Source organism: Pogoniulus pusillus, chromosome 23 (genome assembly GCF_015220805.1).
Source record: "Pogoniulus pusillus isolate bPogPus1 chromosome 23, bPogPus1.pri, whole genome shotgun sequence".
NCBI lineage: Eukaryota > Metazoa > Chordata > Aves > Piciformes > Lybiidae > Pogoniulus > Pogoniulus pusillus.
The window spans coordinates 18265622-18283808 of NC_087286.1; the positions used below are offsets into that span (position 1 = coordinate 18265622).

Consider the following 18187-nt stretch of genomic DNA (forward strand, 5'->3'; position numbering starts at 1 on the left):
TCATACCAAATATAATTCATTCCAGGGTGCAAGTCTTTTGTATTGGACTGGCATGCTGGATAACCACAGCATGAGGTCTCTACACGTGGTAGGTTTCATCAACAGGGAATCCTGCAGATGTCAAATGCACTGCTCATCTTTGGGTTGCAGGATTCAGCCTTTAATGTGCAGTAAATGAAGAGGGATGGTGGTGTTCTTGTCTAGGAAATGTTTTGAGGATGATACATACAGCAGAACCTCATCAAAGATCATTAACATGTTACTCTCTAGGCATGTAGGCTGGAGGTAGATATGTCATACAAAATTATACACTCTCTTTCAGCAAATAAAGCACTGCAAGTCTTTGTAGTGAGCTGCTATACATAACTCAGACTTTATCACCTCCATTTACAAGACTCCATGCTGCATTTTTTCTTCTCCTGGAAGTGTGGCTGTAAATAGCAAACATGAAACTGCCTGTGCTAAGTGATCTAAATACCTTTAGATTTATGTATTACATACTTTATGTAATATATTTAGGGGGTTATGTAGATTTAGTTTTTCTAGACACAGAGTCCAAGGCTTAATTTTGCTGGACTCTCTGTAAAAAGGAAGAGCTCTGTACTGAGGACTTTTTAGTCTCTTTAAACTTAGGCTGTATGCAAGCATACCATATTCAGCATTGTGTGAATTGCTGTGTATTTGCAACTGTACCTCCTTCTTTATCCTCCAAGCCCAGATGAAACAACTCATTGGTAACCAGAGGCACTTCTCCAAAGGCTGTGCTGAGATTGTGCAGGTCAGATCCGTGCTTCCTGTTTCTTCATGAATCACAAACACACTCCTTAGGGCCACTTTCTAGCACATGACTGTCTTTGAACACCAAGCACAGCAAAGTGCTAGATGTTGGAAAATGTGGCTTCTGAGAATCCCGTCACCAAGGCAAAGATGGGGCAGTTAGTAGGTGACAATATGAAACTCTGCCTCTGAACCATCCCGGTTCTGCACTGTTTGGAAAGAAATTCAGCAGACAGCCTGATAATCTAATATTGAAGAGAGGTTTTGAGATACTGGAATGTGTCCAGAGAATGACAACGAAGCTGGTGAGGGGTCTTGAGCACAGCCCTGTGAGGAGAGGCTGAGGGAGCTATGGGTGTGCAGCCTGCAGAAGAGGAGGCTCAGGGCAGACCTCATTGCTGTCTACAACTACCTGAAGGGAGGTTGCAACCAGGTGGGCTTAGGCTCTTCTCCCAGCAAGAGAACAAGGGGATACAGTCTCAAGTTGTGCCAGGGGAGGTCTAGGCTGGATGTTAGGAGGAAGTTGTTGTCAGAGAGAGTGATTGGCATTGGAATGGTCTGCCCAAGGAGGTGGGGAGCTGCTGTGCCTGGAAGTGTTGAAGCAAAGCCTGGATGAGACACTTAGTGCCATGGTCTAGTCGATTGGCTAGGGCTGGGTGCTAGGTTGAACTGGATGATCTTGGAGGTCTCTTCCAGCCCAGATGATTCTATGAAGTTACTCAGGAAACAAAGGAAATGCTGTAGTCCTCCAGTCACAGGCTGTGAGTCTTAGCGAAAATAGTGTCCCGATGGTAAGCACAGGCATTGCAGTGACAACTGCTTGCAACAGGGATGGCAGCACAAGATTGTACCATCTCCTTGATTTAATAGATTTGACTTCTCCATTTTCACACAATGACCCGAAAGAAATATTATACCCTAGAGTAACTTTGAAATTGTTTGTTTAAATTAACTTTCATTTGGATTTATGCTTAATGAAATCTTCAGAGATGCAGGCAGCCCCTGCCTAATGAAATGCCGTGTCTTCGAACCAATGAACAGGGTTGCCAAACTGTAAGGCTTCCTCTCTAAACGAGTGGGCTTTTATAATGTTACACTTGGGTGGCACAGGCAGAGTGCTAGATGATTAGTTTATGGTCTAGATCATTGTATTTTTATTGCTCTCATAAAAACTGTGTTTCTCCTCATTTTCGTAATGGCTTCAATGAGCTTCCATACCTTCTAGAGGCACATTAAATCGTTATGTGATGAAAGTACTGATTTAGTGGGGCTAATTTTAAAGTAAGATACATGTTTGGAATTCTTACCTTAGTCTGATTGCTGACTGAAGCCAAACAAAAAAAAAAAAAAAAAAGAAGGGTGAAACTATGGTTGAATTAATGAAATCCACATGGTCCTTCTTTACAAAGAAAGTTCCCAGATGTGGCCTAAAGAAAACAAAGGTACAAATGATAAATCCACATCTGTCTAGAATATAAACTATCTGTCTGTTTAAAGCATGCTTGCTGATGTTGTGGCACTATTTAACAGGAGAGTGAGTGGATTACAGGTAGATTTATTTTTAAAATTATTTCAAGGGGTTAAAGAAAAGGAAATGAAGGGAAGCTTATTTTTATTCCTCACATTCAATTGTATTTTCTTCCCCCAGTTCCCTTCAAAACCACAAATAACCTTATTCTGTACAGACTCTAGGTTAATTCCTCCAAATAATCCCACGATGGTTTTTGAAAGTTGGTTTAATTATGTTGCAAAATGGGGAGGGGGGGCAAGAAAAGGAAGGAAAATGTTATTTGCTTCTCTACACACAAGCTGTTCTTACAAGAGAAGACAACATCATTATCCATGAATGGGAAACCTTTTTTCATTTGATATGTAATTAAAAAAGAAATAATCCTTGAATTGAATGTATCATCTCATCTTTGCACAGTTTAGACAAAGGCCCTTTTTGTTTACAACATTTACATGTCAATACAGTTGCTTATAAATATTTCTGTGAAATAAACATAACCCTTCACAAAAAGAGCAGTTTGCTCTTCATTCAGTAATTTTATATGCTAGCAGAAAGACAATGAAAGTTGTATGCAAATATAGCATCAATGTACAGCATAATAATAACAGGTTTTAGTGATTATGCTGCTTGGTATTAATTCATAGGAGTCTTTTTGTTCAGCCATGGGCTGTGCTTGGAACAGAGATACGCCAGACCAGAGCATCTCTGCTTGTTCTGCTGTGTCTGGGTGACATCCACAAACGCTTTAGCTGAGGATGAGCTGAATTCCTGTACCCTGGTGTGGGTGTTTACTATTAAGCAATAATAAACACTGGTGTTGTTTATTATTGGTGGCTCATGCTTATTATTATTATTGTTGTTGTTGTTGTTGTTGTTGTTATTGGCTGGTGTTTATTATTAAGCTATCATGTTGGTATTAAGTTGCTATTATTACTATTATTAAGTTGTTATTATTAGCTGGTGTTTATTTTTTTATTATTATTGTCTGGTGTTTATTATTATTATTATTGGGTGTAATTATTATTAAGCTATTATTAGCTTTATTATTATTCATAATATTATTAGCTGGTGTTTATTATTAAGCCATTGTGCTGGTATTAAGTTGTTGTTGTTGTTAAGGTATTATTATTACTAGCTGGTGTTTATGTATTATCATTATTATTGTTATTGGCTGGTGTTTATTATTAAGCCATCATGCTGGTATTAAGTAGTTGTTTTTGTTGTTATTGAGTTATTATTATTATTATTAGCTGGTGTTTATTATTAAGCCATCGTGCTGGCAGTAAGTAGTTGTTGATATTAAGTTGTTATTATTATTATTAAGTTATTATTATTGTTGTTATTATTGTTATTATTAGCTGGTGTATATTGTTATTATTATTATTAGCTGGTGTTTATTATTAAGCCATCATGCTGGTACTGAAGCTAGACTGTTTTCCTCTGTTCCTGCTGTACCTGCACTATGTGAGTGCACAGCCTGCTGCAGGAGTTGATCCTTCCTTTTATCTCCAAAAAAAGAAAAAAAATAAAAGGAGGAGGGTAAAAGAGTTGGAGAGAAAGAGGGAGGAAAAAATTGTTAAGGAAAAAAAATAAAGGAGAAAAAATGAAAAGAAAAATAAAAGCATGAAGAAAAAAGGAAAGAAAGAAATGGAAGAAATGGAGGGAGATGTAAGAGGAACTAATGCACTTCTGCCACCAATCTTCTTTAAATGTGATTTGTGGGGGCGGATAGGTTCTCTATCTGAAATGCTTGTGGAAGAAGAGATTTGATTTAGGTTTTTCCCTGCCTTTTCCTCACTGCTGTCGTTCAGCTGAAACTTTTCAGCAGCGCAGTGTTGAATAGCTTTTGCTAGACGGCAGCTGTACTGGGAAAGAGACTGAGGACACAAACAGGTTTGAGTACAAGCCGCTTGAGTAGGTGCATGCTCCTTTACTATTGAATATCAAATGCCAGATCGCTGTGTATTCTGCAAGCATTGTTCAGAGCTCCCTTTGTGGGCCTGAAAGTTTGATAGAAAAGCAGCTGAGCACGGTACGAGGAACGAGGAGAGATGTTTGTGGAAGATCTGAATCGAAATAACTGGAAATTCTTTAATATTTCATGGGTGCCTGCAAAATATGATGCCAGTAAAATATGATGCCAGTTTATTCAAGGATTTGAAGGCAGCTGCAGAGCAAAAGTGTCTAATGAAAATGAAATAAATTTCCTGTGAATGGGATAAATTTTGATTGTGTGTCTGAGTGCAGTAATTATCCATGTCACGCAGTAATTAGGCAGTCACAGTGTGGCCACGGTGTCTTTCTTTGTCTGCAGATGGTCTGGGAGAACGGCTGTGTCGTTATTGTCATGCTGACACCCCTCGCAGAAAACGGAGTCAGGCAGTGCTACCACTATTGGCCAGACGAAGGGTCAAACCTCTACCACATCTACGAGGTACCTGCACAAAACAGCGGCTCGTAAGCGGGACGGTAAAGCGCGCAGCTTCACTTCGACGTGGGCAAAAACGGTGTTGAGGCCGATTTAACCTGAAGGTTGAACTCAGAGGGGCTCTCAAGCGCCCCTCGTATGCCTTCGAGGCGTTTTAGGTTCGCAGAGCAGAAATCAGCGCAGCTTTAACAGCAAGGTGGTTGCTGCTGAGTAAAAGCTACTGAATAATGAGCCGAGTGTTACAATGGGTAAAGGACAACGGGTTTGCTTTTCAAATGCTGTTGCAAGTGGTTGGAATGTGAGACCATGTGTTCGTATTTCCTAGTAAACTGTAGGTTTAGAAGTAGTGAATCTTGCCTTAGGAGAACCAGATGCGTGTCTTTGGAGGAAAGCCTCTCTATAGCTTTAGCAATTAGTGCTGTCTATTTTTACCTCTTGCCTCAGACACAGCAACAAATATATGTTTGTGTTTTCTAGCTCAAAATGTCTTATCACCGGTTTGGGCAAAAGATACCATTGACAATGGAGGTCAGATTTTTCCACTTGTCAGCTAAGTAGAGGGAGAAATTAATACCCCAGCACCAAACCCAAAGAATAGGGAACTGTTATTTAAACTAAAATGTGAGCCAACTTATTCTCTGTAAAACTGAACTCTGCAAATCAACTACATTTTTCTTGTGCTTATGTTTCTACATAGCAGGAGAAGACCACTGAGAAGAGTTTGGGCAATGTATTGTGAGCATCTCTGAGTAGAAAGTTAACTGACAGTCCTAACAGACTTTCAGGCAGTGTCTTTTGTGTACATAATGACATAAAGTTTCTATTTAGATTTCTCTTGCATTAAAACCATCAAGTCAGTAAAATAGCAGTGACAGCTAACCCCTCCCTGCTAACTAAACCAATTGCTAAATTTAAAAGAAGGGGATAAAAAAAACTTTCTCAGCAGTTCCCATGCAGGTCCCTCATCCTAGACATCTTACACCTACAATCCTGATGATACAGCTTTCAATTGCAATTGCTGATCTCCGTTTGTTCCTCCCTGCGGGGGCGTAGGTAAACCTTGTCTCTGAGCACATCTGGTGTGAGGATTTTCTTGTGAGGAGCTTCTACCTGAAGAACCTGCAGACAAATGAAACCCGCACAGTGACACAGTTCCACTTCCTCACCTGGAATGATCAGAGGGTTCCTGCTTCCACGAGGTCGCTTCTGGATTTCCGCAGGTAAAGCACAAAGTATGACAATTTATTCAAGGACGATTGCAGATCTGAGGGACTAAACTAGTCCCTTTTGTTGTCTTCTAAATATTTATGGTTAGAAAGGGAGTTCTTTGGCCTCTGAAGCCACAATGCTCAACTAACACAGAGATCTGCAAGTAGGCTGATGCTTAGTGTTGCCTCACACATAGATGGTGCCTGATTTTAAGATACACTCATTTCCCATTTGCAGATCAATACCTTTCCCTCCCCTTTGTACAGCTCTTTTGTGTTTCTTTGTTTTTCAAGTATTTATCCGTTCTGCAACTTCCAAACTCTTTGTGTGGTTCCCCTAAGATCCTTATTGCAGGAATCTCACAAATAAATTACCTACTATGAGCACACTTGGAAAAAAAACCCAAACAAAGAATGCAGCAATAGTGGCATTCCTGGAGGAGTGTTTCTTTGTAAGGATCACTGAGGTCTCCAGACCTTCTATGGCTGCAGGATGGTGGAAATTTGAGACAGCAGGTGGAAATTTGAGACAGCAGGTGAAAATGTTGACAAAGCATACCCTCTGGAATTTTAAGGAAAGTCAACGTGGCTTTAAAATACAAAGATACAAAAACAAAACCTGTGAAAGCCCTTTCCACCTATTCTAATGTTTGCTGTGTCTGTCTAAATTTTAATTTGAAAATTAAAGCCAGGCATGATAAATGCTGGAGAAAAATAATCTTCATTTGATTGCAAACCGTGCCCAGTGCATCGTGTGTAGGTGTTAGCTTGTGTCAGCTAATCCACAGCGATGCGCTTATGATTAATGAAAAGAATCTCTGGGAGGTTTGGGGAGTTGGTTCTCAATCCACAAGTGGCCTGTGGGATCGTGTGTTTTCCTCTCTCTACTACAATATTATCTACAGCCTCCCAAAGTGATTATAAGGGGCTTGGTGTTCAGAAGCTCCAGACTTGTTTCTTTGGATAAGTGCTGGAAGCTCTGACTGATGCCAGTTGGAGTTAACACACCTACACCCCAGGGGAGAAGCTGGGGCATACCCAGTGGGAACTGGTTGCACAGTTGGCAGAATTTTACCCATAAAAACTTAGGACTCGATGCCAACCTCCATCCATCAGTATTCTTGTAAATACTGCTTTTCAAAGCAGAGAGTCATCTCACATGGTGCAGATCAAGTAATGAAGTCCAGCTCCGCTGAGTCCCTAGGAGCTATGTCTAGGTAACGATGTAAGATATGCTACAGAGTCGCTACATAACAGCATAAGCAGAGGGAGCAAGCATGTTCATGGGACGGAGCAGAAGTTGTAATTAAATCTCTGTCATTTTATTCTCTGGGTTCAAACTTCAGTGTGATGTTTACGGATTGATTTCCCTTTGCTTATGGTGCTGAAGAAGTCGCTTATAGTGAGTTTGTGCAGTGAAAACTCTGAACGAGTTCCCCTTAAGATGTGCAAGGCTGCAGCACAGAGCAAGCACAGATCTTTTTGAAGTTAGTGGGAAATCTGCTAGCAATTCTAACTAGACTATAAATGAGCCTGCGCAGCCAGGACATGGAAAGTTCAGAGCTCAAACTTGCTTCAATAAGAATTGCAGTCCCTGCATGAACTGCAGGATTAGATCTACAGTAAGTCACAGTTCACATCGTCAAGAAAGCACTTCTTAAAGTGACATTGTGCAAGGGTTAAATAGGCATATTGAAGCAGTGCTATGCAGCACTTTGAAAAAGAGAAATTATAGCTAGATGAGGAAAGTAGTGGAGCTGCCATTCTTTGTATTTAAAGCCAGTATGGGAATGAACCTGTTAAGATTTAATTGAATTCTGAGTGTTCATTTCATATGTATTCACAGTCCAGTGTAGGCTACTGTAATCATTTGCTACGTGCAGGTTTTGTACAATGAACTCATAATACTGAATGCATAGTAAAATTCCACTTGAAAAGGAATTTTGGCATGCACAATAGCTGGTCTGTGAATCTCAGTTTTCTTGGTCATCTGATGTTGCTGGGTTTTTAATGATTAAAGAAAAAGAAAAACCAACAAACCTAATGCACTATTGCTAAAACAATGCATTTGGAATTCATTTCTACATGCTTTGCACCTGAAGCTTCCTATTTAAAGTGCCAGACTCAGCTGGATTACGACAGCTGAGTCATAAAGCCCCCAGAATAAACATCTGACAGTGCTACCCTACTCATAGTAGGGTAGTGTTAGGAAGGGGCTGCTCTCATTTCTTTTATCTCTGTTTTTATGTGCATTCAGTGTGTTTGTATATATATATATATATGGATATGTGTGTATATTTATATATTCACATACATATATGAAATGAAACATATACATAACCAACCCTCTATTTTTTTACAATTCATCACCAAGAAAAATTGGATTCCCAAAATTACCTTGCCCAGAGTCTGTGGAAATATGGACCTTAAAATCTTTGCTGAAGTAAATTTTGCAAGTCTCTTTGAAAACCGAAAGCTCACATTTATCTTACTCTATATCAGACAGTATTTTAGATGATTTTGCATCTAGCAGATACATTAACCCTTGTGGAATAATCTATCATACTTTCATAATGTAGGTACAAATTGCCAAAAAGAGATTATTCTATGTATTTTGAAAATCTGTACAAATGACAGTCCCCGAGAGGTGAGGCTGCTACAGAAACCACTGGTCAGTTTTAAATGCTTCTGGAGTCCTAATTTCATTTTGAACAATAGACCAATCATTATTGCTCTGGACTAGCTTGTTAGTCATGCACTGATATGTGTAATTAAATATTTCTTGAGCCCAGAGGGAGCACATTTACACTTTAAAGAGGGACTGCTAAGCTAAAAGATAATTAGCATCACATGTGAGGGCTTTGCTTAAAATATATATCTATTATGCTATCACTTCTCGCTGTGTGCAATGGCATTTACTAACACTGCTCACTTTAAAAATGGACAAATTCTTATTTTGCCAGCTAATTAGCGGTTGCCAGTGTCATTTTTGTGATGTTGCAGCTAGTAATATGAGCCCAGTTGCATAGTCACAAAAGTGATCATTGGAAACTGTGACTCTGCTGCAGGGACAATGTGGGAAACCCCTTTTCTGAGCCTCTAACGACCTCTGACCTTTGCTTGCTGATGGTTTGCATGATGATTTCTTTTTCACTCAATGAGCCAAGGGTTGGTTTGTATTACTAATCATTCTTTCTAAGTTAATTCTTCCTGTATATGTGTATATATATATAAAATATATCTTTTCCTCAACATTCGAGACCTTTGCTTCCTGATGAATTTTCAGCTCGCTCTCATTAGCCAGAACTAAGAATGAAATGAGATGTTGCTGCATTTCTCAGTCTTTTCATAAACTATATAGAGACAGAGCTATGAACCAGCTGGATATTGGAACCCTTTGTTTCAATGTGCTTTCTGAAATGTGTGATGATGAAAATGTTTGAACCGCCTTCAATAAAACTGACAAACATAAGGTGTCTTTCCCTAACATGTGTCTCTGGCTGTCTGATTTACTGCACTGATGTACTGAGAGCTTTAAATTGAGTTTGTCATTGAAATTTCATTAGGGCTGTGGTAGATGGCTGGTCACAACATGCAAACATCATGTTAATGGTGCCATAGAAGGAACAAAGGAACCACACAGGCAGGGTGGGGGAAAGAGATGGTAAATGCTCCTCTGTAGCTATTAGCTTTGGTTGAGTTCTTTAAATGCAGAAATGGCTTTTTACCTAATGCACAGGAGAGGGGAATGCAGACTGACTGCATCAGGTGTCCTGACAGACTTTTCACTTAGAATTTACTGTACAATATAAAAGAAAACTCTCAGGCTTTATATTGTATAGGAGGCCTTAGTTCTCAGAGATGACCATTGTGAACTGAGTAGTTCTGTTGTGTGGAAACTTCACTGCAGCTTAAGTCGCTGAAGTTCTGCTTGGTAGCGCCTGCGTTTTCATACATTTATGGACACAGAAATGGTCCTTTTGAGTTCTACAGTCAGGCACTTCTCCATGACCTACCACTTACTTTACACAACGTTGGTCTACTGTATTAATTCCTTACATCCAAGGAATATAGAGGCACGATGTCTCTGCAAGTGCAATTTACATCAGCAATGAAAACAGGAAGAGTTGTGACAAATTCCTGAACTGCAGTGTTTAACAGGGATCATTGCAGAAACTTAATAATCTTATCAAATTTGGTTAGAATGTTAAATAATCAAAAGCAGAATATGAAAACACAGTTTCATGGGACACCACCAGCATCTCCCTAGCCTATTTGGATTGAGTTGTAGGTATCCTGACTCCCTGTCAGATCAGAAGTTTAGGCATCTTCGGGCTATACTGTAAGCAGTGTTTAAAGATATATGCATGTTTTCACAGCACAGATGTTAGTGAATAGATGAACAGCCAAGAACTAAATGATTCAGTAGGTTAGTTATGATTTAAAATTCATAATAACCTCATACCATGGTTGCCAAATTCCTGTAGCACACTTCAGTTTAGCAGTCAGCATCCTGTGTAGGACTTACAGTGAGCTGGGGACTATGAGAGAGTGAGCCCCCTTTGGAAGCTGCCCTATGAAATAAATTTATATGAGACCTTCTACTCCAGTAAACTCAAACATCTCATCAAGTAAATGGAATGAAAGGGTTTGATTCTTGAAGCAATACTTTACCATTTCAGCCATTATTCAGCTTGCCTTGTTAACATAAGTGTGCATATTTTATGGGGTTTCTGGGCCTGTAACATACTTGGCATGCAAAATATATCCTAAAGCAGAAGAGAGGGTTTGGGATTTGGGTTTTTGTAAGGCAATTTAAATAGATGTAAACTAATTTTGTGGTCGCTATTCTCAGACCCAATATCTCAGTTTGCTTCAGCCTAGTCAACTCCTTGAGTTTCCATACAGCAGACCTCTCCTGTAGCTGCATTTTTATTGGTTGACTTCACATCTGTTCTCCTGCCACTGAGAACGTTTGACCAGAAAGCTGTAGAAGACACAAATGCATAAATGTTAAACATATATGACTACTACACTACAAGCCAAACATCTTGGTTTGCTTCAGTCTAGTTAACTCCTTGAGTTTCCATACAGCAGATCTCTCCTGTAGCTGCATTTTTATTGGTTGACTTCACATCTGTTCTCCTGACATGGAGAACGTTCAACCAGGAAGCTGTAGAGGGCAAGAATGTGTAAATACTAAATATATAAGACTACTACACTAGAAGCCAAATAGCCTGGTTTGCTTCAGCCTAGTTAATTCCTTGAGTTTCCATACAGCAGATCTGTCCTGTAGCTGCATTTTTATTGGTTGACTTCACATCTATTCTCCTGACACTGAGAACGTTCAACCAGGAAGCTGTAGAGGGCAAGAATGTGTAAATACTAAATATATAAGACTACTACACTAGAAGCCAAATAGCCTGGTTTGCTTCAGCCTAGTTAGTTCCTTGAGTTTACATACCAGCAGACCTCTCCTGTAGCTGCATTTTTATTGGTTGACTTCACATCTGTTCTCCTGCCACTGAGAACGTTTGACCAGGAAGCTGTAGAAGACAAACATGCGTAAATGTTAAACATATATAAGACTACTACACTAGAAGCCAAATATCTCGGTTTGCTTCAGCCTAGTCAACTCCTTTAGTTTCCATACAGCAGACCTCTCCTATAGCTGCGTTTTTATTGGTTGATTTACATCTCTTCTCCTGCCACCGAGAACGTTTGACCAGAAAGCTGTAGAAGACAAACATGCATAAATGTTAAATATATGACTACTACACTAGAAGCAAAGCAGTGAAGCTTACTGATGGCTTTAGCTATTTTTACCACAATAGATTACCTTTTGAAATATTGTGAGCTTTTCAGGAGATTTGGTATTTGCTTTTCTAGGGACAACTGGGTTTACAAATCATCACAGACTGTACAAAGTATGCTGGGATAGCCTTTTTTTTTTCATTTTGGATTCTCTTTGATGTCCCTCGATATTGCTTTGAGCAAGCTGATGAACTTAAAGTTGGCTTTAAAATGAAAGCATCTCAAGATAATCTCAGGTTTGGAGCTAAAGCACGAGCCATTTGAGAAAAGAGGTGGTTTATTTTGCCTAGCCAACAGCAGCAATGAGATGGTTACTGGGATTTCTACAGCAGCAAAGCAGAAGCAAACTTTAAACGAGATTATGTACGTAACAACTGCTTGTTTTATTGCAAAATTGTGAGCCTGTTTCTTTCAAGACTGCACTGTTTGCTGTTGTCTAATTGCTTCTTTTTGACAACTGGCTACAGAAGCTATGTAATATACTTAATTAATTACTTGTGTCTGTTTTGTTTCAGAAAAGTAAACAAGTGCTACAGGGGTCGCTCTTGTCCAGTAGTTGTTCACTGCAGGCAAGTACAATTTCTAAAATAGAGAGATTTGTATGAGTAAGAATTTAATACAGATGTTAAAATGAAAGGACAAACAAAAGCTTTAGATTAATCAGTAAACAGACGGTGAGGTAGGCTGAAGTATTTAATGCATTTCAGATTTCTTTTTAATGCTAATAATACTTAGGATTTGTTTTCATCATAAAATTACCCTTTCCTATGGTTTTATAGATGTTGTGCTGTGACTTAACAATGTATGGCTGCCCTTTCCAATGTGAGATGCACTTCAGTTTCATAAATCTTCTTCAGAATGCTTCCTTGAATTCCCTCCCAAATTAGTCTTCTTTATTTTATTAACAGTGAAATTATGTTTTGCTACTTCTTTGCTTGCATTTAGTGATCGTGGTAAGAAGAGGGGAAATGCCAGGAGGTGAAAACCTACCTGGTGACTGAGTAATCTCTTAAACACAGATTATCTTTAGGCCTGATAGCCCAATGCACACAAGAGTTGTCAGGCAGATCATTGAAAAACTTTACCATAATGATGTTAACATTTGGTTTTACCACTGGAGGGTCTGAGTTGTAAGGACTTATCATAGATATTCTTGTATTTAAGGAAGCTAGAAAAAGCAGCCCTGCTAAGAGGCAGGTTGTTTGACATGTGTCACTCCACTTTGAGTGAGGAAGGAGGGGATGTATTTCTCACATGTGGCTCAGCAGAGTCACCTTCCACTGGATGCGAGGGGCCCTCTGCAGAGGCGAATGCCCTGGGAGAGGTTTGTTTGCATTGCCTTCAGGAAGGCTGAGAAAAGAAACATTTGGTGCAGAATGAAGAGCCTTCAAGTTTCTTGCTCTTTCCTTACTGTGATAGATGGAAGTGTCTACCATCAGATCAGTAGTTTTGCTTTTATTGAGCCTGATCGCTGCCTTGTCTCTCATTATTCAGCTTAACTAATAAGATTGTGTCTTTGTTCTCTTCATAGAGATGGGGGGGGGGGGAGGCAAATTATTACCATTACCTCATTTTCTCTAAGCAGTGATCTAGTAACTGGAAGAAAAAAGCTTCTGTCTACAGAGGCTTAACAAAAATTAAGTTTCATAGCCTGCCTGTAAACAGAATGTAATAACGCGCTTCACGCTGTTCTATTATTTTTCCTTTCATTAATTCTTGCACACAAATTGAGCTATCAATAAAAATAATGGTTTAATTAATAAAACTACATACCAGTCTAATTGGTCACACATGCACCTTTGTAAAGATTTTGGGGAGGAGAAGGAAAAAAAACAAAGCTTTTACTTAAAGTCTTAATTATGTTTGCTAACAGCAGCTCTAAAAGAGCATCATGCTGGCAATTACACGTTGCTTTCTGAAAGGGACACAAGCTGCATTCAGATTAGGGAGCTTTCCCCCTCCCAAGGCTTGCTCTCGCATCTCTGAGCAAGGGTTGATGGTACACAGAAGTTAAACTTGTGTCTTAGACATGATAATGTCTTTTTCTGATCATTGCAGTGAAGGCAGAATTAAAAGGAAAGGTAAAAAGAAAAAGCGAATCGCTTATGATGTATGCAGGAATCACTTATGATGTATGCAGGAATCACTTACGATGTATGCAGGGATCACTTATGATGTATGCAGGAATCACTTATGATATATGCAGGAATCACTTACGATGTATGCAGGGATCACTTATGATGTATGCAGGAATCACGATGTATGCAGGGATCACTTATGATGTATGCAGGAATCACTTATGATATATGCAGGAATCACTTACGATGTATGCAGGGATCACTTATGATGTATGCAGGAATCACGATGTATGCAGGGATCACTTATGATGTATGCAGGAATCACGATGTATGCAGGGATCACTTATGATGTATGCAGGAATCACTTATGATATATGCAGGAATCACTTACGATGTATGCAGGGATCACTTATGATGTATGCAGGAATCACGATGTATGCAGGGATCACTTATGATGTATGCAGAGGGAAGATTGCAGCCCCTCAGCAATCAAATGTTTTGCTTCTCTAGCATATTTTTGTACATATATTGCCTCTGACCGCTGTGTTCAAGTGCAGCCTGCAACACTTTGGAACTATTCTGGATAATATTCCTGTCTAGCTCGTTCTGTGGTTCTTGATCTCATGTACAAGTGACTATAAGATCATCATAGGTGCATGTTTTTAACAGAAATGGTATCCTGGTGTAACGGTAGTGACTTTTCCACTGTTGCTTAAGATGTTTTGCTGGCGCAAGCAGAGCTTAACTTGCAAACCAAACCCCTGCAATCGATGCAAGCCAGCAGCTAATCCTTTACAAACAGCTTGTGTTAATTCTGTACAAACCTTCTCTCACCTCTCAATACCCTCCTTTAGCCCCACATTCTCTCCTCTGCCCCCATCTCCTCTCCCTTCACGCCTAACGGTAGAACATGAAGGGCAGGTACCTTCATATTGAATCTAGATGCGCGTTGATCGGCTTTGTTTTTTCTCTCTCTCCCTTTCTGTTGGCAGCGACGGTGCGGGGAGAAGCGGAACCTACATTCTAATTGACATGGTTCTCAATAAAATGGCTAAAGGTGAGAATCGAAAGGCTTGTTACTTCCTTGCTACTGAAAGATGTGCTTCTGTTGCCATGACAACGTAAGGCAGCAATATTCACAGAAAATCTGAGAATAAATTAGAAGCAATTTGTCCTTCTTCCTCAATGCTCTTAAGTTGTATTTTTATGGCAATTTCAAACAACAAACTCCAGTGTAAACGCTTTGTGAGTGAGCAGGTGCTTTGGTGCTAATGAGAGGCATCTGAAATTTGAAATCTGTCATTTGAAATAGTCATTACAGCTTTTAGAAGATACCATGGGTCTGTGCAATCCTTAGTTAATGCTTACATGTGGTAGCTCTTGGGCTGTTTTGTGACTGCTGCCAGGTCACCTGTCACCTACCCAGCTGCCATGGTCAAATGTTACTGCATTTCTTTTTGTAAATGCCCATTGCCACCAAAGTGCCTAGAACGGTGGTATTGGTGCCTAGAAATGGTGGCATTCGTGCTTAGAAATGGTTCAGTATTGGTGCCTAGAAATGGTGGCATTTGTGCCTAGAAATGGTGGTATTTTTGCTTAGAAATGGTTCAGTATTGGTGTTTAGAAATAGTGGTGTTTGTGCCTAGAAATAGTGGCGTTGGTGCCTAGAAATGGTGGTATTTGTGCCTAGAAATGTTGGTATTTGTGCCTAGAAATGGTGGTATTTGTGCCTAGAAATGATTCGGTATTTGTGCCTAGAAATGGTGGTATTTGTGCCTAGAAATGGTGGTATTTGTGCCTAGAAATGTTGGTATTTGTGCCTAGAAATGGTGGTATTTGTGCCTAGAAATGATTCGGTATTGGTGTTTAGAAATGGTGGTATTTGTGCCTAGAAATGGTGGTATTTGTGCCTAGAAATGGTGGTATTTGTGCCTAGAAATGATTCAGTATTGGTGTTTAGAAATGGTGGTATTTGTGCCTAGAAATGGTTCAGCATTGGAAATGGTTTGATACCGGATAGTGAACAATTTATTTAACTCTTCTGTCCCTTACCTGTGAGATGTAATTTCATGATGTCAACATAAATACAGTAGCATTGCTTGTTTAAGTGAAGGCTGTAGATTCTCTAGTGATTGGGGGCATTCCTTTACTTTTTATTGATTGAGAAATGCTTTGTGGTGCTCTGAAATAATCTTTGTGTTAACACTAAACTGAATTTTTGACACTGATGCTGTCTTCAAAAGGAGGGAGGGTAACAGCGGGCATGTAAACCTGACCATATGTTAAAAAGACATAATAGTAGTCAACTTTATGTATACATCATGCTCCTTCCTCATGCTTTTGGACACACTTGCATCACAGTTTCATAGAACTGCATTTTTAACAGGGAGAGAAGCCCTGTGGGGTTGAAAACAAACAGAAAATAGTAATTTGCTTTTCTTAGTTCTTAACCTGAACTCTTAAGCCACTTTGATCTGCTGTTATGAACAGAAGAAGCATTTAAAGAAGTATTTAAAGAAAACATGATGAATTGTAAAAAACATGTATTAATTTATGTCCATGATGTTTAGTTCTTTGAGTTCTAACCACTTTGCAGTTGTTATTTAGTATTTGTAGCATGGATGTGTTTTATGTGTAGTTCAAAACAACATTCCATGCCTTGCACTCCTGTGCCTTTGCATCCTGGAGATCCAAGTTGTGTGGGACATAGCAACATCTTGCCCCTTCAGAAAGAAGAGTTAAGCATTCTTTTGCTCTCTCTCTTTTACTAACACGTCTCATCAAAGGGGGAACTGGATTTTATATGCCCCTGAGCATCATGTGGAACTTGCTGCTGACGTTAAAAGCAGTTGTATGTTTGCCTTCTCCTTAGCAGTGGGCTGAAAATAATTTTTGCAGTGGGATGGGATTAGTTTTTTCATCCTCCTTGGAAAATAGATTTTCCTTCTGTGAAGGAATATGGAGATACTTCCAATGCTTGTTATGTGCCATGCCACCACCTAGTCTTCAAAAGTAGAAGCAGTGGTACATCGTAAAATTAATGGAGACCTTTGTTAGGTGTTTGTTCGGCTCATTTCAGTCGTCAGCAAGGAGAAGCTGTAATGAAAACTAGATTTAAAGTATATGCAATTTACTCACATAAAGAAGTAAATGAGAAGTATTTTCTAGCTTGAGGCTTTCAGCCACTTAAGGGAGGGTTGACTTTGTTGTAAAAGCACTGAAGAATGCCATTTATTGACTCCATTGTAGCATGTAATGTCAAATTCCATTTTAAGTGTGGGCTTAGCCCTTCACAATGGCAGACAAGTCATGTGAAACTGGCCAGAGAAAGGCGTCACAGCGCTTCGTGGAGATCGGTCACCCCCATTTTGTTCTTGACCTGCTCCCCTCTGCCCATGGGGGTTTGCAACGCAAAATCCTCTGACCTGGTGCTTTGGCTGGGGTTTAAATGAAAGATCAAAGGGCAGAGCGGGCATCTCAGCCCTGCTGAGGTGGGCCTTTCCCAGGCTGTCACACTGTGCGGCCGCCAAAGGTTTTGTTCGGGCGGGAACCGAGGCCCAGCCTGTGCGGCCGGGGCCCTCTTTGTCTGGCCTGAGAAGCTGGAGGCCCAGGTTGAGGATCCAATGTTCATCAAATGATCAAAGGCCTGAAGCCCTGGACATGAAATCTTTCTTTCCATTTCCTTTTCTTAAGAGAATGAATTGCACGAGTGGCAAAGAATGCCCTTTCCAAAGCTTTTATGTGGAGTGCGAGGGCTAACTTCAGAGTCCTTCAGCGCTAAACAGAAAGATGGAAGTGCACTTTCAATCTGGGCCCAGCTGCAAGGCCAGCATCTAGTAACATTTCTTTCAAAAAGGCTTTTAAGGATTAAGGCCTTCAGTCTTTCAAATAAAAAAAAAAAATGATAAAAAAAAGCCTCCCCCCCCAAAAAAAAAAACACCAAGGGAAAAAAAAAACCCAACCAAAAAAAAAAAAACCCACCCCCGACCTTTAAGAATAAAGTTGGAATAATTTGAGTTGCTTGTCTGGTTTATTAGAAAGTAGACAATAATGCGTTTTTAAATCACAGTAAATAGAGGAGTGCTTAGTTTCGACAGTGGGAAAGTAGAAAGCGATCAATAAACGCCTTGGTTCTTTAGTGGGGCTGTTAATAGGGTGGGTTGAGAGAAAGGAGCTCCCTTTTCAAGTAACGATTTACTTCCCTGCGTTCTCTTAGACGGTTAACTGGAAATGCCTTTGTCGTTTGCAGTTTCTTCTCTGACTGCTTATTGAATTAGCGCTAATATGGAGTCTCTTAAACATGTTATAAATTCATATCTTCCACGAGCTTGCCTGTTGAGGGCCCTCGTTATTGTTTTAGGTGCCCAAAAGG

The 18187-nt window shown here is 39.8% G+C and overlaps 1 protein-coding gene across 2 annotated transcripts in view; it reads left to right on the forward strand.

The window, feature by feature from the left end:
* The window catches only part of PTPRN2 (protein tyrosine phosphatase receptor type N2), a 705188-nt gene that overhangs the window by 660264 nt on the left and 26737 nt on the right, over positions 1–18187 (forward strand). For both annotated transcript variants that reach the window (XM_064162805.1, XM_064162806.1), the window contains 4 exons: positions 4602–4721; positions 5769–5935; positions 12253–12306; positions 14808–14872. In XM_064162805.1, the coding sequence (XP_064018875.1) occupies positions 4602–4721; positions 5769–5935; positions 12253–12306; positions 14808–14872 (406 nt within the window). The remainder of the gene's footprint in view (positions 1–4601; positions 4722–5768; positions 5936–12252; positions 12307–14807; positions 14873–18187) is intronic.